The sequence below is a fragment of the Cynocephalus volans genome, chromosome 13 (genome assembly GCF_027409185.1).
Source record: "Cynocephalus volans isolate mCynVol1 chromosome 13, mCynVol1.pri, whole genome shotgun sequence".
Lineage (NCBI taxonomy): Eukaryota > Metazoa > Chordata > Mammalia > Dermoptera > Cynocephalidae > Cynocephalus > Cynocephalus volans.
This window is the reverse complement of record NC_084472.1, coordinates 3,880,957-3,908,488: the sequence shown is the minus strand read 5'-3', so window position 1 is coordinate 3,908,488 and position 27,532 is coordinate 3,880,957. Positions and strand designations below refer to the sequence as shown.

Genomic DNA, 27,532 nt, shown 5'->3' with positions numbered 1-27,532 from the left:
TAATTATAAGTTACCGTTTACTAAGCATATATGTTACATGCACTATGTAGATATTAATCCATTATTTTATTTATTAGTTCATGTAAACATTTAAGAATTTCATATTTCAAAAAATGAAGAAATTTAGGTACAAAGTAACTGTCCAAAAACATGCAATGAGTCTATTGTAGAGATAATTTAAAAACTCAATCTTTCAGATCCCAAATGATGTTTTAGCTATTACACATTGCCTAAAAAAACACTTCGGTCCTAGATCTGCATTGTTTATGTTTGAACCACGGATGCAAAACTGGACGAAGTAATTCACAGAGCCCAAAAAGGAAAAGCTCAGGGGGTTTCCCAGACTACCAGTACAAGAAGTCATCCCAGAAACTCCTGCTAGACTAGATGGCACTGTGCCACAACACTGTCCCAACAAAACGTAAAGCAAGCAGCGGAGAGAAGAGGCACAACAGAAGAAGAGAAATGAAATAAAACCTCGTCCTATTCATAAGTTTAATATATTTTTTTCACTAACCATACAAAAGAAAGGAAGAGATACATGGATATTCCTGCAATGGGACCATGCTAATTTCTCTCTCCACTACTAAAATCTGCAAGAGGACAATTGCGAGGACAAAAAGATGAATACTAAGAGCAAGGAGAAAAATAAGCATTCCAGAAGGCCTCACAATAGGGCCCCTAGACAAATGTCATGGGAAATAGCAACAGTAGGCACTGAAGTCACCTGCAGCTGCTCTGGCAAAATGACTTCTACAGGGACAGCTGAGAGGTGACTGCTGACGTCATTACCACAAGTGACCCAAGAGCATCATCACTCTGGTCATAAAACTTGATTTTGAAAGCCCAACCCAGAAATGTTCATCAGACCTTCCTTCCACCTGCCCCCTTTCCCTTCTTCCTTTAGTTCTTCCCTCCCTCCCTTCCCCTCTTCCTTCTTTTCTCCCTCTGACTCTTTCATTCATTCATTCCTTCAACTCAAGGCTCTACTGAGGATCACCTATCTTTCAGGCACTGTGGTAAGCACTTGGAATATATCATGAACAGAACAGATGAAGAACCCTTTCCTTATCAAAGCTTTCCTTCTTATAAAAAATACATTTTACTTTATCAGCTACAAGGACTGAAGCTTCTAGTAAAAATAAAATTATCCTTATTCTTTGCAAGGATCCATTAACTCTTAGAATACAGTATACATACAAAACATGTTCATGTGGAGAAAAATCTATCAGAACTTCTGGTCAAGATGGCGGAATAGATGGTCCCCAGCGTCACTCTCTCCCACAAATAAACCAATTTACAAGTCCAAAAAAGCAACAACAGCTAACGTGGGGCCACTGGAGCTCAGGGGAAGAGGAGAGACCTACAGAGTGCATGAAGGCGGGAGAAGCCATGATGAGAGAAAGAAAGAACCGCTCTGACTGTTTTGAGCCCCAGCTGCTTCAAGCAGGAGCTGGCAAAGCCGCAGCTGTGCCCTTCAGATGGAGTTGCTTGGAGGTGGCAGGGGACAAGAGGGCTTTTGTGGCCCCCAGGCCAGCAAGACCACTAATAGGATGCCTGTGGACCCACACAGGAGGGAGGAGCCACAAGAACTGAAAAAAAGGAGCCACTCAGAGGCCAGTGAGTCATCGCAAGGGACCAGAGCACGGCCCGTCCCATGGGAAGTGTTTGGAGCATAGGCAGTGGGGGAGACGGGCCCACCAGGAGAATACTGGGGCACAGCAAGGACAGCTGACCTGCCCCCCAATCAGCGCAGGACCACTCAGAAGAGACTGGTCAGGAATATAGAACTGCAGGGGGTGCAATTTGATGAAAAGACTCAGGCCCAGATCAGAGTTTCTACACAACCCAGGTATACTGAATCTTACTAGACCCATCAGTACCTATAAAGTCAGCCATTAAAACCTGAGCAGCACAAAAAAAGGCTTCCCTAGAGAATCAGCAGCAAAGCAGCAATTTAACTCAACCACACAGCTCAAGTACTGGTTCGCACAGGAAGTTCCCCCATTTTAGAAGTAAGCAAAGGACAACAAATCAGTTCCAGTGCAGAGTTTAAGTGGTGGGAACAGCAAATAATCCAACACAGAACTGAAAGAAAAAACAAAGTACCCACAACCAGAAACAAAGTTGGACATTAACTAGTAAAGGTCCCATTTCACCAAAGAACACATATAACATCTAGAAGGACCAGAAGTCCCCTGGGCTACCAAGACAGAAAGAGAGTAGGGCCGTGGGCCTCAGCCATGTCCCCTGCCACCTGCAACCAGTCCCGAGAGTGGAAGCCAAAGGCCTTGGCCATACCCTCCTGACACATGCAACCACCCCAGTGATGACCACTGAGCCACCACAGGAAGCGCCCCAGGTGCTCTGGAGCTGGGGTGGTGGAGGGGCTGAGGACCTTGGCCACACACCCCCAACACAAGCAACCAGCCCAGTGACTACCACCAAACCACTGCAGGAAGTGCCCTGGGCACTCCCAAGCTGGGGTGGTGGGGGGGCCAAGGACCTCAGTCACACCCACCTGATATGTGCAACAAGCCCAGCAATGACCACTGGGCAGCAGCAAGAAGGGCACCGGTTCCAGAGCTGGGGTCATGGGGGAAAGGGCTTTTGCCACACCCCTCTGACATCTGCACCCAGTCCGGCAATGACCAAGCTACCACTGGAAGCCTCCCGGTATCCCCTGTGGGAATGAGGGGCTGCCACAGGCCTCGATCCTACCCCTCCTCCTTCCTCCTTCTTCCATCCCATTTCCTTCCCCTTTCCCCTTCCCCCTCCCTCCCACTGCTCTGCAACATCATAGAATGTAAAAAAAATATATTAATAATAATAATAATAAACACGTGTTAGTGTGGATCTGTTTTTTAAGTTGACCTGTATGTGTAAATTTAATCCATAATTTTTTATTTTAACCAATACAGGGCCATGGCCCTATCAAAGAAAAGGAGAGTGAAAAAAAGAAGGTAAAGAAATTAGAGACCTAGAAAAGCCACCTTAACTTCTTTGAATCTGTTTTTCTCATCCATCACATCAAAGAATGGCCCTGGGAATTTTTACTCTCAGCAATTCTTTCAATTTAAATATTTATAGAAGATTTACTACATGCTCTGGGGGATCCAAAAAATTATACAGTTTTATGATATTTAAGCTTTGGCTGGAGAAAAATAAGGAATGCGATGAAAGAACAGAGCAAAGCAACAATGGCCAAATGACAGATTTCAATACAGGAATATTTCCACACAAGAGGCCTGACCGCGGCTGGCACGCCCTCAGCAGGCCTCTCTCTGCCTGCTAGTCTAAACTCACAGACGCCCCAGCAAGCACTGGCCTTTCATCCTGTCTAGACTAAGGCAAAGAGAGGCTTAGTGACAAGCCAAGTGCTCCAGCTCTCCCGGCAAGATGACCTGTCCACAAGGACACACAGAGGAGCAGAGCACATGCTTACTTCGCACCTTCAAGTGCTCCCCCAGTCTCCCAACTAGAATCAAGACGCAAACACAGACAGCATCTGCTTACGAATCCACTTGGACAGCAAGGGCCTGCCCCTTTCAGGTAATTAGAACTTTTGAAAGTAAACTTCTCAAACCTGGCAGGCTCCAGCACTGACTGATTAAACCTAATTGAGAGACAAGAAGAGGAAAACACTCTGGCGATATGTTCATGTGTACGTGTCTACACCTACACCTACACACACACACACACACACACACACACACACTCCCTCTATCACATATTCAGGTGTTTATACATAAGAAATTGAATTATTTGTTACAAGTTTGAAGCAATAACTTTAGCGTATCTTAAAAAATTGAAGCAAGTTTTTCAGAAGAGCATTTTCTAGCTCTTAGTAACTTGTTAAGGGACCTGTGAGTACAAGTTTTATCAGCTGCTTAAGTTTACAATTCAGTATATAACTGTTTCAATACATACCACAATTATAAAGTAGGTATTGTTTGCACTGAAAAGTTTGCTGTTTTGAAATTAATATGATTAAATGAAGATAACCAAATTTAGATGACATAGAGCAGTTTTAGATTGACCGTTAGCTTTATTTTACACACCTCACTGTTGAGGGATTTGCTTTGTAACTTCTGACAAACAAGAGGCTTGAAACATGCAGCTCAAAAGATGAGGCCCATCTTCATTAGGTTTCTGAAAAACAGACTTTAGAATCCCATGAAGTATTTCATTGTCATAACTCTTGGTATTTGGCTAGTTTTCCACTTTGTACTCCTTTCTAGCCAGTGCCTTTGCCAGGAAAGACTCAAAAGCAGAAATTGTATTTTTTCTCTTTTTGTCAGATAAGGAACTACTCTACTGAAAGTGCAAGCACTGCTCTATGTGAGGCAGAACAAGCGTGTGCAGACCCAGTGGGAGTCACAGGAATGTCTGAGAACACCAGTATGCAGATCCCAAAATGCTGAGTCAAAGGAAACACCACCACGAGAATACCAATAGTACCACTGGAAAAAGAAAAAAGGGTGTAAGAAATTGATTTGGGGGTGTGCCATCTTTATTTTTATCAAACAGAACAGAATATGTTGGAAATATGTATTAAAAGTAAGGCTTGGGTTTCTTTAGAGAGCCACACCAAGTCTTTCTTTTTTTTAAAGAATAATTTGGTAATTCAAAAAATATTTATTTATTTGCATATTTCCATGTCCAGGTATCTTTTGTATATACTATCTAATTTTCCCCCATCAACCATATGAGGTAAGTTATCTTAACTCCTTTTCAGGGATGGGTAGACTGACTCAGAAAGGATAAGCAATTTTTTTGAGGTCACACAAGTAGTTTTACAGAGTTAGGGTATAATCCTCGGTCTATTTTACTTCCAAGTATGAACAGTTTTCATGTTACCAAATTACCTTAACTAGCAAGTATGAGAAACTATATATATATATATATAATACAAATACATATATATAAATATATATATATACACACATACACATAAAACACACTACCATGCATATGCACACATACATATATACATCCTTTAATATGTAGATATAAACTTATAAAATTTATAAAAATTTTACTTCCAGACTTAAGGAAGTTATGTAGTAATTACTATTTGACCTGGAAATGGAGATGCAGGGAAGAGTCATATGACATGCTTTTAACAATATAAATTTTAAGACAGGAGCTGGCAAACTCCAGTCAATGGGCCAAATCTGTCCTGCTACATGTTGTTTTGCTCAAAAGCTAAATGTGGTTTTTATAGCTTCCAATGGTGGGAGAAAAAACAAAAGAAGTAGAATATTTTATGATACATAAGAAACACATGACATTCAAATTTCAGTGTTCATGAATAAAGTTTTATTGGAACACAGCCCTGTTCATCATTTACATACTGGTTGTGGCTGCTTTCACACAATAGTAGCAGAGTTGAGTAGTTGCCATGGAGACCATCTGGTCTGTAAAGCCTGAAATATTTACTATCTAGCCTCCTGTTTCTGGAGAAAACTTTCCTACTTGGCTCACCAACACACTCATTACTCTGGTTAACAAGAAAGCACATGTCAAAAGCAATACTTTGTCACAGCCAAATACAATATGCCTTGCACTACACGTGGGAGCCTCCTATTCCAGCAAGAACTGAGAGAAAACCTTGTCCCTGGCTTGAATTGTTTCCAATTATATTACATGTGTGGTGAGTTTTTTTGGGTTTTGTTTTGTTTTTCAAGTTTTTTTGCAGCTGGCCAGTACAGGGTATGTCTAGTGTTTTAAATGCCCATTTAAGCCTGTAGTACCATTACCAAATTTTTAAAATAATTGCAACATACCAAAACATAACCATATAAATTAATTACTTTATAGACACCAAAACACTGGGCAAAATAAAATAAAAAGCAACTGATTTAGAAGTCAAATCTTCTATTTAAAAAAAACTTAACTGCTGAGACTTTGTAATACTTTAATATTAAAACCTGACCCTCAGACCTCATTTTATACCATATCCTTTGATGTTAGCTAGATTTAGACTAAATGACTTGGTTTTTACAAAACAAACATATTTTTACCAAAAATGTCTTTGCCCCCTAGCCCAATCTAAATTGTGATTATTTGAAAAGCTGTGAATCAGTATGACAGAATCACAGAGCCATCCTATCTTATTCTGGCATAATTTTGCTGCAACATAATTCTTAATTTTACATCACTTTTTTTTTTTTTACTTAGCTTAGCAGAAAATAGTCAGTCCCCCTCATTCGCAGACTCTGTATCTGTGAACCTGCCTACTCCCTAAAGTTTATTTCCAACTCCAGGATTAATACGTGCAAAGCTTTCATGGTCACTTGCTACATGCATAGAGCAGCAACAAATTTGAGCAGCGCAAGGCACATGTTGAGCTGAGGTCAAACAAGGAGATGCTCTGTTTTGTTGCAGCTTCCATACTGTAAAATGTATCCTTGTCATGGTCGGCTTAGTGCCACATTTTTCACATTTTTGTGCATTTTATTGGCGATTTTGATTTTAAAAACGGCCCCAAGTGTAGCATGCAAGTGCTGTCTAGTATTGCTAAGTGCAAGAAGGCTGAGGTGAGCCTCACAGAGAACACACACACGCTAGATCAGCTTTGTTCGGATGCGAGTCATAGTGTTGTTGGCCATGGGTTCAATGTTAATGAATCAACAACGAACTAGGTAAGGCATCTTTAAATAGAAGTAAACTTAAAATAAGGTTATATTATTCAGTTGACAAAAACATTGTGACCAGAGGCTCACAGGAATGTAACCCTACTGCATCCCACAGAAGCAATAGCTCATATTCTCTAATTCAGTGTTCTCCAAGACTTTGTAGAACATAACTACTGCTGACAACCAGAATCTACCATATTCGTGTGTTTTGGTTCACTCTGAGTCCTTATTTCTACCACTTTTTTGCTGATGGCTCCCAGATATTGTTTGCAGCCATAGAATGTAAGGAAATGTCGAACAGACAGAATCAATATTCATCCAGTCTCTCAACTAATAACCTCTCAGGAGACAAGATGCTGTATCCCCTTGCACAGGCTTTGCAGACGCTGGGAAAAGCCATTTGCTCTCAGTTAGGAAACAACTGGTTAAGCCTCAGACTAGTGCCCTCATTTGCTCATGAAAAGCCATCCTGGAGGCTGGTCTGTGACAGGTCTGACATCAGGCTGTCCTTCAGATGCCTGCCAAACAGGAGAGGAGAAGCAGTTTACATCACAGCATCCCTGATCCTCCCTGCTTCAGTGAAGAGCAAAATTAGCTCTCTGTGCTGCCGCTGCTCCTTGCTATGTGTGAGCAAAGAACAGGGATTTGCTTACCAACACAAACACACCCAAAGGAAATGTGCTGGTGGAAGTCATTTGTCAATTCCAAGAACAAAAGAGATTAAATGGTGTATGTCCTCCCACACATTACCCAGGAGATCCTTTTTGGTTTTGATTTACATAAAAAGTAAGGGTAGGTCATACTCATTTACAAAAACTTTACATTGTTTCTGTCAAATGAGTTAAGAAAAAAATAGAAACATATACAGTAAAAGAGAAGATTCTGTAATATTAAAAAGCCAAAGCAAAACCACAAAATATGTCGCATTAAGAAATCAGGAGCAAAATATTCAAGCATTTATTTATATTGACATGGTATCAAAAAATAAAATAAAAACCTGCTTTTGAAAAGGTAAAGGCACTCAAAGGACAGTAAAATTTCAATGGAGCTAATTACTGCTGCTTTGTCGTGCCTATTCTTAAATGACTCAAATGACTTCATCTGTTTTTCCCACCAATAAACATGACTTTTCTGTTTCCTCTTTCCCTTTAGAAAAAAATGTGATATGATCACAGCTCATACACACATTCTATAGAACAGGATGTAGAAGGAAATTAAGGTACAGGGGAAAAAAACATATATATAAGGGACATATAAACATTATAAGGGCAGTGTGATGACAAGCAGCAGCAGACCATACGGAAACATAAAATGGTAAACAACAGAAATACTTACCCTTGGTCATCAAATAATAAGTATAAGTTAAGAATAAAATTTAGAGATGTGATAAGTTTAAAAAATAAATATATAACCTTGGAGGATGAAACGAACATCACACAAATTGTTCTCCTTCCTAAATGCACTTCCGAGTCAACATTAAAGTGAAACCTAGTATGTCCCCACTGGTTTCTTAAAACATATGATTAATTTCTTTTGAGCACAAAATGTAGAATCCAGGGGCACTGCCAATACACCGCTCTCCTGCTTGCCAGAGAGTTACATTTCCACATCAAATTCCCCACGGCGGCCCAGAGGCATTCAGCAATTCACTTGTCTTGCACTTGGCATAAGGGCCAGAGTTGTCGAATTTATGGAGTCAAGGTATATTCTATTTTTCAAGTGGTGCATATCTGCTTTTCTCAAGTGTATTTCAGGGAAAACTAGGCTCCAGAGATGCACTACCAAAGCCCAAACTGATGCCCAGACTCCAGCTGGGTACCCAAGCCTGCCATGAGTCCCTCCTGGAGACTGAGAAACATTCCCAGGTCCCAAAAATGGCCTGTGGAATAGAACTCGTTTGACTTCATCTAAATCAGTGCTTCTTCCCCTTCAGCCAACTAAGGCCTCCTAACATTCCTTGGATTTGTGAAACACAGTTTGGAAAACACTCATCTGTTCGGCTCTAAACCACTGTCCCTAAGCAGCCAGCAAGTGCAGCAGGCCTGCTGTCACTCAGCTGACTGCATGTGGCTTTCCAGTGAAATAAGTGGGCAGAAGGCAAACACAGCAAAGACAGCGAGGCAGCTGTGCAGGGAATAAAGGCTGGAGCTGAATGCGAAGGGTGGGAAAGATCAAGCCGTTCCTATTCCCTCAACTCCTCATTTATCAGGAAAGACGTCAGGCTGAAAAGGGTAAATCCTGGTTTAGCCTGCCCTCAAAGTACATGCTCCTCTGTGTCCTGTGCAAAGAACTGAGAGCAGTGCCCAGCTGGAATCCACTCCAATCTTCTCCAGGACCCTCCAGTACACTGAAGGAATTTGTGTTAACAAGGAGGCTCTAGTGAACCAGCAAGACTCTCACATTTGATGGTTTTATCCTCACAATCCCACTTGTCACTCCCTGCCCAACCCCCAGTTCTTCAATGGAGAGTCACGGGAAAGGGGATTTCAGGCTACCCATTCATTTTCCTTTTCCAAGCAACTATTAATATGAAAGATCACTGCCTTCCTGGCCTCTGACTGGACTCAGCATCACTGTTTTCCAAAAGCCAAGAGAAAGGTTGTGTGGTGAGATTCTGGAGGCTTTTGTGAGTGTGTGCATGATTAGAACCCAGAGGAATTTATCCATGGCTCCTTTGCTTCAGGGTTCAGAAATGGGGGTGGGGGTGGGGCAGAATCAAAGCCGAGATTTTTTTATCAGCACAACAAAACAAGAGGGTGAATGTGAGAGGACAATATTATTAATAAATGGCATGAAGTCAATGTCTAAATAAATCAAAGGCAGCAGGTGCCCCGAGGAAGGCAGGTAGTTCCCTACCCGCATGCCCCTCCTGCTGTCGCTCCGCAGAAGGGCAGGTCTAAGTAGCAGCAATTAGGACAAACACTAATTAAGGAATTAAATTTGTGTTAATAACCAAATACTTGACAATTTACGTTTTAATGAACAGTAATTAACCTGCAATTAGCTGTATTTCATGCTGGTTACCATTGTGATTGTACCTGTAGAATACTATTCTACCATAAATAGTAAAAGCTGTGTAAAATGACTATTGTGGCAAAGACCCTGTACTAAGAAATGTTTCAAAACTCTAAAAATGCCTAATAAAGACAATGTTAGAGGAAAGACTATGAAAACAAGAGATACCCAAAAAAGACCTACTATGTTTATCAAAAGAATACAGAGCAGTTGTGTTTAGTTTGATTGAAAATCTCCCCAAATCTAACAACTGCAAAGCACAGATTCTGACCCATGATTAAAAATGACTCTGTATTTTGCAGCCAAAACTAAGTGAGAAATCTTGACAAAGACCCAAGAGGTAAAGGGAAACACAGACCTAAAGAGCCCAACACAATGGTCCCCAAGTGTGTCCCTAGAGCACTTGTTCCTTAAGATGTAGTCAAACAAGTCTGGGATAAGGTAAATTCCAAGGACCCTCATGGAACCTCCCTCGTGCTTTTGTACAATAGCAGTTCTGGAATGTTCTGATGGAAAGGAATTTTGTTCCCATCGTTTCACACAGTTTTTCACAAAAGGATGTTTCTGGAAACCTTTTTTACTTAACCACTTTAACATTCCATTGAATACATTTAAGAAGCACCCCAGCATGGAGAAAGCCTCCCTTTTGACTGTCTTCCATGAACCTTAATGGTGGCTCAACACACTGCCACCACTTACTGAGAGGTTAGCACACCCCAGGTGTGGTTTTCCTTCCAGCTATACCCCTGCCCAGTCACATTTAGCCCAATAATTAGGAAAATAAGGTTCATAAAGTTTAAATCAGTTGCCCAAGCTTATAAGTAAGCTTGGATATTCAAATCCAATTCTGTCTAACTCAAACTGCATATTCTTCTACTATACTATGATGCTGCCCAGTTTCCAACAATATTAGAACATGAAATTCCTTTAGGAGTTCACATATCAATCTTCTTCTTCTTTTTTTTTTTTTTTTTTTGTGACCAGTAAGGGGATCACAACCCCTGGCTTGGTGTCGCCCGCACCGTGCTCAGCCAGTGAGCACACCAGCCAGTCCTATATAGGATCCAAACCCGCAGCCTCGGCGTTCCAGCGCCGCTGCACACCCAGCGCTGCACTCTCCTGAGTGAGCCACAGTGTCGGCCCTCATATATCAATCTTAACTCATATCAAAACTACTTACTAATGTGAAAACTATCTTATAGAAATAAAGTACTATATGAATATAAAGTATTTTAATATACAGATGCTCCTCAACTTATGATGGGATTATGTCCTGATAAACCCATCACAAGTCGAAAATATCATAAGTTGAAAATACATTTGATACACCTAACCTACTGAACATCATCGGTTAGCCCAACCTACATTAAAGGCACTCAGAACACTTACGTTAGCCTATAGCAGGACACCATCATCTGACAAAGGCTATTCCATAATGAAGGGTTGAATATCTCATGTAATTCATTGAATACTGTACTGAAAGTGAAAAACAGAGTGGTTGTGTGGGTACTCAAATATGGTTTCCATTGAACGCCTATGAATTTCACACCACCGTAAAGTCAAAAAATCATTAAGTCAAACCATTGTAAGCTGGGGACTATCTGTACTAGTATTTCAAGTATATGATAACCCTACACTAACTTTTTAGATCTCTATCATGTATTTTCCATCCTAAATAATAATAGAGAGGTGCTGTCTAGAAGACATTAACTCCCTGTACCCTGACAGAGGGACTCTCAAGGGCATCACCTCCCTTAGATATCCATGTCCTATTATCTTGTCTTCAGCTTTCAGGCACAGAAACAACCTCTCTGTATCCTAAGAATGCATCATTTGGATGCTGACATTTATAAACCATGTTCACAAAAGAAAATGTCACACACATGCATGCATGCACATATAATACCAGAAAAATAATTTTTATACTCTGCAATTAGAAATATAATAGTCCCAAACCAGATTCACATCTTCAGGCCAGTACAGAACCCCTTACAGAGAAATCTATATGGGAAATTCCATCCAAAGCAGGTGGGCTCTTGCATGATTCACATTTCTTAGAGCATCTGGTTAAACAGACATCTCCTCAGTAGGGGTGTGTAGGCATCACAGGCCAGGGACTGGAGTTGTAGCCCGAGGAAGCCCCTCCCCTGGCAAACCCTGGCAGCTTCTTGTTCTGGCTTTTTTCCCCAGGCTTTTTTTCTGACCATCTCCAGTTATGCTGATACCTTAGACCAGGGATGGAAATAGGATTTGGTAGGTATTTTCCCTTTACTCTGTCGCCGTTAACACAGCCTGTCCTCATCCCAACTGGGAATCGTCATTCAGGTCTTACATGGTGATGTGAAAGGTTTCCTGCTGACATCCGTCATGTGTCATATACAGTGAGCCATTTCACTAATCGCTTATGTTGCTGTTAGGGTAATGACTTCAGGATGTTTACTGCACAGCAGATAAGGGGAAATAAGAGAGAAGTACTCCCTTAACTATGCCTTTAACACATCCAAGGCTGATGCTTAGTTGGAATGCTTAGGAATTAAATGAACAAGTGGGTTTTCAGTGGATCCATACACTTCACAGATGCTGATTAGCAGGTTCTTGATAACTTAACAACACTATACTACTGAATCTCTACAAATCCATCTTTAAATTCAAAGTATGAAGCTATTTCTAATGAATCAATAAGTGCTATGAACTGAATGTTTGTGTCCCCCCAAAATTCATATTGAAATAATCATTCTCAATGTGACGGTATTAGGAGGTAGGGCCTTGGGGAGATAATTAGGTCATGAGGGCAGAGCCCTCAAGAATTAGTGCCCTTGTAAGAAGAGGCATGAGAGAGCTTGCCTCCCCATCCCCACCCCCACCACATGAGGACACAGCAAGAAGACCGCCATCTGCAAACCAGGAAGAGAGCCCTCACCAGAACCCAGCTATGCTGGCACCCTGATCTCAGACTTCCTAGACTCCAGAAATGCAAGTCTGTTGTTAAGACACATAGTATATGGTATTTTGTTACTGCAGCCCAGCAGACCATGACATTAGTGAAGCAATAAACTCAAAAGTGAACCAAAAAGCTAATTGAATAAAGTTCTAATTTAATTTGATAAATTGTGTACAGTAACAAATGAGAGATCACAGTGGAAACTGGGAGGGAGGAAGCTCAGGGGTTAGGATATGAAAGTCACAATTGGGAAGGCAAAATATTTTATTCGAAGGTGTTCAAGAAAGTAAGAATTCATTAAAAATGACAATGGCCTGATGTATAGGACCATCCCACTTTCAATGTAGTTCGGTAATTTCTTTTTAAAAAGTCTCGTCTCCTAAGACTTTATAAATCAAATCTTTCCTTTAATGTAGTTAACTGTCTGAGCTGGGTGTGTAAAAGACAAAATAGAAATTCCAGATCTGGATGGCAGCCAGTGTCACACTAAACCGGGGCACTGTGGATCCAGAGGCTGTGCAGGGTCTCAAGAGAACTCACTGTAGAGGCTTTGGGTGGGTGTTGCTAAGGCCAAAGAGAAGAACATCAGAGCAAAGCTGAGCAGAACATACCTTCTGGTCCTTTCTAGGAGTGTGTCCCACAGCCTCAACCAGCAGGTGTCTGAAGGCTGAGGAACAGCCTAGAATATGTTCCAGAGGAGGAGTGGGAACAACCTAGTCCTGTGTCTTCCCTATTCTGGGAAGGTCTCCTTCGAAAGAAGTTTTTAATCACACTCAGCTTCTTAGCCTGGCTCACCACATAAAACCTTCTTTTGGGGGTGGGAGCAGGGAAGATGGCTGACTAGAAGACTCTACCACTCGTCTCTCTCACAAAGACAAAAGAGCCAATGCACAACTACACTTGGACAAAAATTACTAAAGGAGAGGAACAGAGCACATCAAAGGAGTAGCAGAAACTGTAGTGAACACAGAAACTCAGGATAGCCACATAGAAAAAGGAAGGAAATACCCAGCCAGGAGCAGCAGGGAACCAGGAGAAATTTCTGCCTGCAGGGAAAAGGTAAGTTAGAGCTGTGCTACAGAGACCTGCAATCCAAGCTATAAGGGAGATGTGTAGCCCTTACAGGCCATGAGCTCAGTGTGGGGAGCTGCAGGGAATACATGCGACTGCATCAATCAGGGAGAGAGTTCACACTGAGCACCCCAGCCTCCAGGTCCCAGGCTGTCCTGTCACAGCACGTCACCATTTGGGAATCAGAGCCAACACTGAGTAAATTCTACCTTGGGACCTAATAGCTCCAGCATCTCCACAGCCGTAAAGTTTCTTCATCAGAATGGGACACCAACACCTGAGCTCATGTGGTGCCCTGCACCCTAGGAACAGGCAGAACAACACAGTGTGGAAGTCAAACTCAAGACAGAGGAAGCCAGTCTGCAGACTTTACAAAGCCAAATGATCAGGGCCTTCTGCTAATGCTGGTGGCACTGATCTCATTAGTAAAGCACCCATGCACCTCTCATGGGGCACTGAGTCCCACCAAGGTTCCAGGAAACCTACCCAGCCATGCACTCCCACTGGGAAACTGTGGAGTGCCCATATGCCTCTCTCAAAGATACGGAGCCCCATCTGCAGCTGCCTAGTGATACTCACCCTAGCTGGAAAGCTACAGAGCAACACAGCATCTCTCTTGGGGGCACAGAAGCCCACCCACAACCCCAGCTACGCTGTGCAGCAGACCCCACTACATATAGCTGAGGAGCTGCAGAGTGACCCATTGTCTCTCTTGGTGGGGTGAAGGCGTGTCCACAGCCCCAGCAGCCTTGCCCAGAGTGGCCCACTCCAGCTGAGAAGCTGCAGAGACCTCAGCAGGTGGCTGCTCACTTAGTCAAGATTCAAAACAATCTTGGAACTGAAGAATTCAATAAATGAAATAAAAAATACAACCAAGAGCTTAAGCTACAGGCTAGATGAAGCAGAAGAAAGAATTCCTGAACTTGAAGATGGCCTTCTGAAACAACCCAGTTGGACCCAAAAAAAAAAAAAAAGGAAGAAAGAAGAATTTTTTTTAAAATGAAGAAAGACTGTGAGATCAGTGAGACAACTTTAAGTGTAAAAATATCAGTAATATAGGTATTCCAGAGGGGGAACAGAAAGGAAAAGGCATCGAAAATCTGTTTCACAAAAAATAGTTAAAAATCTTCGTAAGTATTGAGAGAAATATGAACATGTAGGTACAAGAGGCCCAGAGACTCTCAGATTTAATCCAAAAGGTCTTCTCCAAGACATAGTGTAGTCAAATTGTGAAAAGTACAAGACAGAGAGAGACTTCTACAAACAGCAAGAGAAAAGCATCAAGTCACCTATAAGAGAATCCCCATCGGACTATAGGCACATTTCTCAGCTGAAACCTAAGTGCAGAAAGAAGATAACTGCCACCCAATAACACTATACCCAGCAAATCTATCCTTCAGAAATGAAGGAGAGATGGTGTCTTTCCCAGATAAACAAAAACTGTAAGAATCCACCACCACAAGACCAACACTACAAGAAATCCTTAAAGGAGTCCTAAATCTGGACGCAAAGAATAATAACTACCACCACAATAACATGTGAAAGAATAAAACTGGTAAAGCAGATATATTCAAAAAGAAATAAAGTATATCTTATTACTACAAAAAACCATCAAACAACAAACAAAAGAGAAAGAAAGGAACAAAAGATATATAAAACAATCATAAAAAACTGATAAACTGTTAGGAGTAAGGCAATACCTTTCAATAACAACCCTGAATATAAATGGATTAAATACCCAATTTAAAAGATATAGATTGGTTAAATGGATTAAAAAATAACAACCAACTATATGCTGCCTACAAGAAACTCATTCACCTGACTCATTTCATAGACTAATAGTGAAGGGATAAAAAAAGATACTTCACAGAAATGGAAACCAAAAATGAGCTTGAGTAGCTATACTTATATTGGATAAAGTAGACTTTAAATTGAAAACTATAAAAAGACACACAGAGGGACATTATATAATGATAAAAGTGTAAATTCAGCAAAAGGATATACAATTGTAAATATGGATGCAGTCAACTTCGGAACACCCAGATATATAAAGCATATATATACTATTGGATCTAAAGGGAGAGATAAACTCCAAAACACTAATAGATGTGGACTTCAACACCCCTCTATTAGCATTGAACAGATCATCTAGACAAAAAAATCAACAAAGAAATGTTGGATTTAAACTACACTATAGACCAAATGGTCTTGTCAGACATTTATAGAACACTTCATCCAACAACTGAAGGATATACCGTCTTCTCATCAACACATGGATTGTTCTCCAGGATAGACAGCAAGTTTGGGCCACAAACAAGTCTTAACAAATTTTAAAAAACCGAAATCATATCAGATATCTTTTCAGACCGCAATGAAATAAAACTAGAAATCGTCTGGAAACTGTACAAATACATGGAAATTAAACAACATGCTCCAGAATGACTGATGAGTCCAAGAAGAAATTAAACAGGAAATCAAAAAATTGCTTGAAACATGAAACACAGAAGCAGGATACTGTGAAAGCAATACTGAGAGAATTTTATTGCAATAAGTGCTTATATCAAAAAAGTAAAAAAATTCAAATAAACAACCTAACACTGCACCTCAAGAAACTAGAAAAGCAAGAATTGTCCAATCCCAAAATTAGTACATAAAAAGAAATAATAAAGATCAGTTCAGAACTAAATAATACAGAAGCCAAAAAAGGACACAAAAGATCAACAAAATGAAAAGTTGTTTTTTGAGAATATAAACAAAATTGACAAACCATTAGCTAGCCTAGCTAAGCAAAAAAGAGAAAAGACCCAAATAATAAAAAAGGAAACATTACAACTGATACAACAGAAATACAAAGAATAATCAGAAATAACTATACAACAACAAATTTGAAAAATCTGGAGGAAATGGATAAATTTCTGAACAGATACAACCTACCAATACTGAACCAAGAAGAAACAGAAAACTTGAACAGACCAATAACAAGTAATAAGATTGAATCCATAACCAGAGGTCTCCCAACATAAAAAGCCCAGGACCATATGGTTTTGTTGTTGAATTCTACCAAACTTTTAAGGAAGAATTAATACAAAATCTTCTTAAACTATTCCAAAAAATTATAGCACAGGACATTCTCCCAAACTCATTCTTCAAGGCCAGGACTACCCTGATACCAAAATCAGACAAGGCACAACACAAAAAGAAAACTATAGGCCAATATCCCTGATGAAAACAGATGCAAAAATTCTCAACAAAATACTAGCAAAATTACAGCTAGATAGGAAAAATAAGTTCTAGTGGTATACAGTAGTGCGAGGCACTATAATTAACGATAATTTATTGTTAGTTCTCAAATGGCTAGAAGAGAGGAACTTAAATGTTCTCATCACAAACAAAATATTTTCGTGATGATGAATTTGCTAATTATCCTGATTTCATCATTATACATTGTATACATGTATCGAAATAAAACTCTATATCCCAGAAATACATACAATCAATACATTTCAATTAAAAATCAAAAACAAAAATAACAAAAAAAGAGGCTTTCAAATCCCAGCTCAGCCAAACTGACCTCCCTGGCTCACTTTTTAATCCTATGAAAGTAGAAACTTTTCCCCCAAGGCCATATTTTTTAATTGCACTACTGATTGATTAGTAGTACCTATACATAAAAAGAAGGTATTTGTTAAATAGGATATTTTCCTTCTTTTTTTTTTTTAATAAATAAAAACAGTATGTGCACATTAGGGAAAGTTTAGAATATGACAGATGGCACAAAGAAAAAAATTAAATCACCTGTTGTCCCACTAGCTAGAGAGATACAACTTTTTAATGCATTTATTTTAGAATATGTTTTAGTCTTCATTGTATATTTTAATTTAAAATGAAATTTAACGTATTGCTTCATACCTGTTTTACCCATTAAACCACATAAGCTTAAATATATCATAAAATAGTCTTCCAATACATTATTTTTAGTTGCTGCAAAATAACTTCTTGCACTGAGGTAGCATAAATTAACAAATCTTCTTTTGTTAGAAATAACACTTTCTGATTTTTCATTATTATCAATAAGCTGTTAGAAATATCCTTGTAGTTAATTGTTTGCAATCACTCTTCATAATTTCTTTAGGACAAATTCCTAATAGTAGATTGCTAACTTTAGACACATCTAAATTTTTAACACTTTAAAAACTTATTGCCAAAGTGTACTTTAAAAAGATTTTAACAACTTACATGGGTACTAACAGAGCTTTCACTACCTCTTCACTTCCATTCAAGAAACATTTTATTTATCACTCATTAAATACCAGAAATTGTTGTAGGTACATGAGTAAAAGACAAATTAACTATGGAATTTACAGCCCATTTATTCCCACTATCAATCCAGGAACAGAGGAGCTGGGATTGATGGATCTTAACTAATAAGCACCAAAGTTGCAGAATGGATCACTGAGTGCTCTGCACACCTATTCTGAAGACAGGCAGCCCTTGAAAGACGATTCCTGTCCCTGAGTCTAGCCAAACACCTCAATTAAACACAAGAACTGATCTTACAGGCATGTTCCAGTTGGCTCGTGAGTGAGCCAAAGGAATTACGGAAGAGAAAAGCATAATATCACAATCCTTTTTATGCCGTCTCTTAGCTAGAAATTAATTGAGTATTCTCAATATCAAGCTATTTTAAAAAGTACTATGGACAAAAGGAAAAAGCTCCCCAAGTGCTCATTGTCACTAATTTCCCCTTTGATCCCAAGTCAGGATGGCCCTGTGTTATATTTTATGATATATTTAACCTGACAGAAGGGATGTGACCTCAGAATTGCTTCTGTACTACTGTACTTCTGAACTACCCTGGGCCTCTACCCTTCAGTTACTTTACATGAGAACTCAAAGTGGGCAGTGTGAGTCTCAACAGAGCTTCTAAAATAACAGGACAGGACTTGCAGCAGCCCCTCCGTGACAATGGCTCAGTCTACAGGAGGTATTTTCCTCCCACCGCTTGTGTGGGTAGAAGAAGGGACCTGCACCTCACTAGCTGATCTCTAGCAGGGCTCACTTCTTAATGACTCATTTACTCCTGAGATCCATTTACAGAAGAAAGGCGTCTTCTTTTAGACTCAAGTGCTATTCTCCCTGGGTCAGATATGGCTTACATAATACAGAAACTAAAATATCTTTGCAGATAGCACTTCCTGCCCTGCTGCAGGTTACTGTTTTTATTTTCTTAAAACAGTATGTACCAGGCATAAGCAAATTTGAATTGTTTTTTTTACTCATTTCACATACAAAGCCCTAAGACACTCCTTGTCAAACAGCACAGATTTTTCTTACATTGGTATTAAAAAACCAACATTTCTTATATATTCTCTGATCAAACAAATATAAAAACAACGTATACTTTCAGAAATTAGAGGATGCTTCAAAACATGAAACGAAAAGAAAGTGCATACCTGATAAAAGTTAGGCCAGAAAGTACTAATGGCCAGTTCTGCTCTGTTCCATGTACGTGTTGGATCTCCAGATATATTCCAAATAGGATTCCCCAAGGGCCCATTATTGACCTTCACGTAGACATTGAGCAACCCAGGAGCAGAATTACTCTTGCTGGACACAAAATAGTGAAAATCGATGCAGTGGGTGTCATTCTCTTTAAGCTGAGGTAGAAGCAGGTGGGCTCTCTGCCCCTCCGATCTCCCAGATGTGTTCACCAGCATGAAGGATCCTATGAAAACAAAATCAAAGGAGAGTCACACCCAAAACACTCCTTTCTGGTCACCTCTGAAAAGTCACCATCGTTTGCATGGGTTGACACTGCAATTCCACATATCTTATGTGAGCCTAAAACTCCCATTTCTTTCACCCTTTTTTATATATTACCTCTTCTTCCTACCACCCCCAAGGTGTTCTCAAGAGTCAGTGAATGGAAAATCCCAGGGATGTTACTACGAATAGTCTCCTAAATATCAGAAATATAGCATAAAGTTTGTAGACCTGCCCTGATCAATCTGGTAGTCACCAGCCACATTTAATTAAAATTCCTTATTAAAAATTCTGGTCCTTGGTCACACAAGCCACATTTCAAGTGCTCAATAGCCACATTATACTAGTTGCTACCCCACTGGGTAGCACAGATACAGAACGTCTGTAACCTCTCAGAAAGTTCCACTGGGCAGCACCATCCTGTAATGGTACCACCATGTGGTAATCAACCGTTTTAAGATCCTGGTGCAACCCAGAGAAAGACAACAGATTAGTCTGGTTTGTGGAATCTTAGAAAACTTTATTGGCCCTATGTCGCTTCTTACAGTCAATGTAATATGACCCTCTGACAGTCTGGCACCACTAGTCCTCTGCCATTGCTGTGACAACGGACTTCTCCCTGACAGTGGGGTTTTTTCACAACAGGTGCATGACTGAGCATACTAATGCAATCACTGCCCCAACCGGAGGATGATCATTCTCAGAACTCCCTGTGAGCTCTCTGCATCCTGATAGTCAGGCACTGACCTGCCCATGACGCGGGAGACTTTCCATACGGCTTCAAGCTTTCCAGATACCCTGACATTTGAGACCTCCCCATGTCTAAGATCAACAGAAACAGCAACTTAAAAAATTTTATGAATTTTATGTATCACATCAAAAAGGTAAAAGCAAAATGTTCTAAGATAAAAAGAGAACATAGGTTATTGTTAAGTCCTCTTTAGCAGAGGAAAAATGTACTGAAATTCTGAGGAAGAAGTGTTGTTGGGAAAATAGAATAGTTTGGTCAGAACCCTCGCCTCGGGTCCAGATGGGTGTGGTTCAGCATTCTTTGTAAGCAAATTGTGTGTGTGTGTGTGTGTGTGTGTGTGTGTGTGTGTGTGTGTGTGTGTGTGTGTGTGTGTGTGTGAGAGAGAGTGAGAGAGAGAGAGAGAGAGACAGTTTGGTGAAGCAGGCAAGTGGGCATCTGTTCCAACCTACAAGCTTCCAAGGACCTCTGGGCTGGTTACCTAGCTCACAGACCTGCGTGGAGGGGTCTGGTATCCCAGCCTGGTGTGTGTGGGGTCTGGTAACCCAGCCTGGCATATGAAGGGTTTGTGACCCAGTCTGTGAATGGGTTTGACGGGTCTGTGGGCTCCAGACCCAGCCTTAGCTCGACAATCGGCCCACGGTGCAGGATTACCAGCAGGTAAAAGAGCCCGACAACTGGCGTGGTCACCTAGCTTTACAAGAAGTATACCTAAACTTGGAGTATGAAAATGAAAAATACTGTCCAAATGAGGTTAGACTCCTCATTCCTATGAAGCAAGCAGGCTACTACCCCCAATTTAGTATATTCCTTTTACAACTTCCCTCATTGTGAATCATAGTATTCAAGGTGGTGTGTGCATGCATGTTTGTGTGTACATATGTTGTAGTGTATACCCACATACATCTATAAACATACATACACAACTAGAAAAAGCGTGCTATTTTTATCTTGTTTATGTGCTGTGATTTCCTAAACAGCAAAACAAGACCACCTTTCCCAGGTAATTATTAAAAAGACTGAATAAAAAATATAAATATAAATATCTTTACAAATTAATAGGCTGTTGTTATGTTTGCTTATGGCTGTTAGGTTACAGTGCATAGTTTTAATGCCATTTAAGATAAATAGGAATCGGATCACAGAGAGATTAGGAAGCAGCTTACCCAGGTTTTAGGATGAGTTAGTGGCAAACCCAGAACCCTGAGCCCTGAGTTTTCAGCCCATCACTCATCCTGCCACACTCCAATAACCCCATGTTTCTTCATGTGCTCCTTGAACATACATGAAAAAAACAAACCCCTTCACGACAGTGAAAGAATTATAGTAGCTATTTTTAAATAGAGCAATTTTTCAAGAGATGAATGTTATGTACTGGAAATATGAAAGCCAAGCCACAAGGGAAAGGTTATCTATGAAACATACATTCCAGTAATAAAGAACAACTTCAAGTAAGATTTAACAAAGAGTTGGGGTCACCAAAAGGGAACAAGCAGCAAGAGAACATCACTGAAATACTTTGGGTTAGTTATAGTTTATAAAATTTAAAAGTTCTTTAAAAAACACAAGATTGGCCAACTCCATGACAAATCCAAAGCAGACCATTAGTGGTTGTAAAATGAGGTAAAGACTGTATTTTTCTGCTCTTAGTAAAATATAAGCTAATTTATTTCATATTCTTTCCTTTGTGGCTCTGTTATCTTCAACATAGTTACCACGTATATTCCTACTGGTGGAGCTGAGGCATGACATGACCTTGAGGCTACCTCTGAAACACTAAAACCTTTGGTACGGCTCCACTGCCAAGAACAGTCTTCCGACTGGACAAGGAATATGTATATCTACACAATGGAGTACTACTCTGCCATTAAAAAGAATGAAATTCTGCCATTCGCAGCAACATGGATGAACTTGGAGAAAATTAGGTGAAATAAGCCAGGCACAGAAAGAGAAATAACGCATGTACTCACTCGTAAGTGGGAGCTAAAAAAAATAAACAAATAAATAAGAAAGAAAGAAAGATACAACAATCACAATAATTCATTGATCTTTCAAAAGGAGAGAACAGAACTGAGGCCACTGGAGGTAGGAAAGAGAGGGGGAGTTAGCAAGAAATTGGTAAAGGGCCACAAAAAATTATTACATTGTTTAATGTTGACTATACAAATGATCCTGATTTGAGCATCACATAATGCACACGGGTATTGCTATTCATATCTGTACCCCAAAGATATGTATAATCAATTACGTTCAATTAAAAAATAAAACAATATATTAATTAAAAAAATAAACTTGAGCAATCATGAGTGATAACCACGGCAATGTACACAGGATGGCAAATATACATGTTGCTCATATCCTGCAAAGCATGTTTGGATGACACTCAGAGGAGTCTCTTTGCACATGTTGCTATAAACTGGGTAACTTTCTACCATTACTGTTCAGGAAATCATCCAGGTTTCCTAAAACCCTATTTTCCTAGCTGCACAGTCCTTCCTCTAATGCTTAATCCGCTGTGCTTCATTCCAGCACAAAATGCTCTTCCAGTCAGCTTTTTTGAGCTGTCTAAAGTACACAGAAATTTGTATGTTGAGGTCAAGGTAAAATTCAGGCATAATCTAAGTTATAAATACTCAAGTGATGCTAATTTTTATAGGCCTTTCTCCTTTTTTCCCTGTTTGAGTCAGAATACAGTCTGTTATGCTACAAGGCATGCTTCTATAATGCAGATTTGCCAACAGGGGACTGACTCCCTACAACACAGAAGTCTCTGATTCATATGTAATTTCTGGCAGGAACTTAATGTCATAAAGTAATCAGGAGCAAATTTTCTCTCAAATAAAGGGAAAGCCCATCGATGCAGGATGCCCTTTAAATAAAGCTAAAAATCCTCCAGAAGTGCCTCCCCTCAGAGCAAGATGTAGCAAGAAGGTGGGGAGTGGTCTCAAAGCCACTGCTCTTTCCATCCTGCTAAACTGGGAAACGGTAAGAGTGGATGAAGAAACTGTGACGCCTCCACTCCCTTCCCTAAAAAGGAAAAATGAAAACGACCGGCTGAGAAGACAAACTCTGGAGAATATTTTCAAGCTGGCAGGAAGTGGTTTCTATAAGATGGGGATGGCTTCAAGGACCGCTACTGATAGCAGGAAAGAGCTGGAGTCTCAGGGTTTAGGGCTGAGGATGGGATTCTGCGCCAGAGGAGAGGTAATAGGACCAGTAGTTTTATTAGGATTGTCACTGTTTTTGTTAGTTCCCTGACTACAAAAGTGCATAGGTTCTGAGTGGTCGGCCCTAATCCCATTTTTCTTGCAAGATCTGCTATTTTCAGCACGTGATTTTGTGCAACTAGTGCCAGGTTTTCCACATGCATGTGGTGGCACTGGTGGAAACGCCCACTCCACGGGCACTTTCTTAGGCTTGTCGGCCTCCCGAGGCAATTCTATCTGGACTGCCCCATGGTTACTGGCAAAGCTACTCTTCTTCCAAACAGACCAGAAACCAATTTAGCAGCACACTCTGCTTTTACCACACATAATTTTTTACAGGAAAAAAAATCTCTTTGCCAAGCCCCTTTCCCGAGGGTATGCTTCCCTGAACAATCTCCTGTTTTTCTTCCTCCAGAGTCCCCCAGTTGGTGTTTGTATGCAGCCTCCCAGTTTACAGTGAGGGGTGTGTATACAGGCTCTCAGGACACAGCTTGCCACAAAGCACAAGCTCAACAATGCTGGTGATGATCATTGTGATTACTTTGGTTCTTCCAACCTCCTAAATGCATGGCTTCTTTAAATTATGTACAATTCTTTACATTTATTTCTATTTCCCCAAGTCTACCACACAACTCTCCTGGTCTCATCCTAATTCACCTAAGTAGTAATTTTTAAAATTATTTTCTTTATGAGAGAGGAATATTAGAATTAAGATATTAAAAAACCTTCAACTCAATCTTGCCCTTACATTTTTGGGGAAGAGTATCTTTATATAAGTGTGTGCCTGTTAGGACTAAACTCATGGCTTTAAAGCACAAGAGGTGAAATTTGCCCCCATACAAGTATTTCTGGACAGTGCTGCACTCCTGTCTTCTGTTGAATTTACAGAACCAAGTGTGGACATTTATGTTTAGCAAAGTCCAGCAACCTAGACCTGGTGGTAAAGTCACAGTTGGGCATAAAGGAGTGGCAGCAGGAAGGGGACAGATGCCTTTTAATTGTTTGAATTTATCATGTACCTGCTATGAAACTAAAGTCAACTCACAAACCAACGTTTAAAGAGTTAAAGAATTCAGAGCATTTATATTCAATTTCAGACTATTAAGTCTGTTTTTTTAAAAAATCCTTATATGGCTGAATGTTTAATTTTCACCTTCTACTTCAATGTTTTGACTGTGAGGAAATGCATTTTCAAAGAGTAATTGGGTCTCCCTCTGTAGTTACTTCCTTGCCTCAATTTTTTTCCCCTACAAAAGCACTCCAACTGGGCAAATAAATAAAAGAAATTATAATTCAAATTAGCATAGAAATTCTGCTTGTGTTCAGATAACAAAACACCCTTAAGTCACTTGTATATAAGTAGAGAATATAACATTGCAGGCAAATGAAACGCGCTCTGCATGACAGAGTCAGCTTCAGAAGAGGCACCCTTCAGATGTAGACTTCCAAGGCTTTTAAGATAATTATTTTGGTTTCCCCTAAAAGGAAAACTCTCTCGTGAGAACATGCAATGTTCACATTCTTGAATCTTTGGGTGAATTAAATTTAGCTTAATCACATCCATTGACAAATGCTTTTGATTAAACTATCTCCCATCATTGTTTGTGATAGCAGTAATAACTATGTAGAATTAGTTATTCCTTTCTAACCCATCATTAAAATTTGCATTGGTGTGGTAGAGGCTCTAAATTTGTAAAGGCTAAAGAAACTGCATGAATTCTCTTCCTACATTTGAGAAACTTCGTGCAAACAAAACAGGGAACGTTTTCTGTTATCCAGCAGGAAGAAAAAAAAGCATGTTTGTGCGTGTTGTTCAATACTTCAGCTGACAAACAGCATTTTATGAACTTTAAAACTATTATTAAATTCACTGTATAATAAGCTTCTTAACTTTAGCAAAAGCACAGAACATTGGTCTTTCCCCCCCTTTGGCTGCTTTGCTCTTGTTTTTTCCTCTATAACCATGCCTTCAAATTTGTGGATTTAGGATCCAAAAGCTACATAAAATATTTGTGCATTCTATCACGGTGAGCGCACATCCCAACTCTAGTTTCTGTAGCCACTTGTGCTTCTTCTGACCTACTTAGATACAACCAGTTATAAGAATTCAGTTCACTAGACTAATGCTTCTCAAACATTCTTTAAAATTTTCCAATGTATCTCAGACCAAATTTATGTAAAAATACAATAAACACGAATTGCTAGAAAAATGAAATAAAAAGACATACAAAATGCAAGCCCAAAATTTGTTTTATGCTGTGAAATAAAGATAACATTACTTGTTACATCCATATGAAAATTTTCTTAAGATTTGCTCTCAATATCTGTCCTGGCCATGAATCAGGAAGAACGTGTGGACCACCTCTGATCTGCAAACCCCACTGAGCAGCACAGGCTTAAACTTTTTTATTTTATTTTTCCCCCAAATTTATTTTTAATTATTTATTTTTTAAATTTTATTTTGTCAATATACAATGTGGTTGATTATTGTTGCCCATTACCAAAACCTCCCTCCCTCCTCCCTCTCCCCACTCCCACCCAACAATGTCCTTTCTGTTTGCTTGTCATATCAACTTCAAGGAATTGTAGTTATTATGTCTTCTTCCCCCCGCCACCCCCGGTTTTGTGTGTGTGTGTGTGTGTGTGTGTGTGAATTTATTTATTTATTTTTACCAGTAAGTGAGAATGTGGTATTTCTCTTTCCGTGCCTGACTTGTTTCACTTAATATAGTTCTCTCAAGGTCCATCCATGTTGTTGTAAATGGCAGTATTTCATTCGTTTTTATAGCTGAGTAGTATTCCATTGTGTAGATATACCACATTTTCTGTATCCACTCATCTGATGATGGACATTTGGGCTGGTTCCAACTCTTGGCTATTGTAAATAGTGCTGTGATGAATATTGGGGAACAGGTATACCTTCGACTTGATGATTTCCATTCCTCTGGGTATATTCCCAGCAGTGGGATAGCTGGGAATGGTAGATCTATGGCAGATCTATCTGCAATTGTTTGAGGAACCTCCATAGCATTTTCCATAGAGGCTGCACCATTTTGCAGTCCCACCAACAATGTAGAGAGTTCCTTTTTCTCCGCAACCTCGCCAGCATTTATTGTTCAGAGTCTTTTGGATTTTAGCCAACCTAACTGGGGTGAGATGGTATCTCAGTGTGGTTTTGATTTGCATTTCCCGGATGCTGAGTGATGTTGAGCATTTTTTCATATGTCTGTTGGCCATTTGTATATCTTCCTAAGAGAAATGCCTACTTAGCTCTTTTGCTCATTTTTTAATTGGGTTGCTTGTTTTTTTCTTGTAAAGTTGTTTGAGTTCCTCATATATTCTGGATATTAATCCTTTGTCAGATGTATATTTTGCAAATATTTTCTCCCACTCTGTTGGCTGTCTTTTAACTCTGTTAATTGTTTCCTTTGCTGTGCAGAAGCTTTTTAGTTTGATATGTTCCCATTTGTTTATTTTTCCAAAGTAAAGCAGTGGATATCCAAACACACATGTACATTTTTCCTCAACAGTAGATGAGACAAACTGACAGAAAGAAATGGAAAAAAAAGTTATCTGGCTTCTTAACCTAAAGGTTGTAAAAGCCAAGCCCTTTGAACATGAAATACAAGTTGCAGAAGAAAAAGGGAAGGTAGAGTGGGAAGGAAGTGGACAAAGAAAAGACCATGGTGAATGGAAAGGCTGCGCTGGCTGCAAATACAAAAGAGCACTGACTTCGGCAAGGAGAATACAGCAGCGCTGCAGGCTGGGGCACGTGGAATCACAGCATATAGATCCTAAGGAGAAGGGGAGAGGGCAGGAAGTAAAAGGTGCCATCTGGTGCCAGGGGCTCTGTATACTTGATCTCATTAACTCCTCATGACAATGAGTTAATGAGTTGGGGAGGAGCTGCCGTATGGTCTGAAAGTATTTGTGGACTGTGAAGTCAGTTGTGGGTTGCAGCCCGCATCAATTGATTAATTGATTTTGCAAAGTGAAATAGTAGAATGCAAAATGTGAGTGCAGTATACACACACACACGTGGTCAGCAGCAGTGGCACACTTGTTTACAAGAAAGTTTTTTATCTGAATGACAATGAGTTTGGTTGTTGGGGAGGAGCTGGGGTGGCTAAAGTTGTACACTGGGTTG

General features: G+C 39.9%; 1 protein-coding gene across 4 annotated transcripts in view; it reads right to left on the bottom strand.

Annotated features, from left to right (window-relative positions):
- Nucleotides 1-27,532, bottom strand: part of PTPRM (protein tyrosine phosphatase receptor type M) — a 784,215-nt gene that overhangs the window by 474,525 nt on the left and 282,158 nt on the right. For all 4 annotated transcript variants that reach the window (XM_063077465.1, XM_063077466.1, XM_063077467.1 and 1 more), the window contains exon 3: nt 19,122-19,393. In XM_063077465.1, coding sequence (XP_062933535.1) covers nt 19,122-19,393 — 272 coding nt within the window. The remainder of the gene's footprint in view (nt 1-19,121; nt 19,394-27,532) is intronic.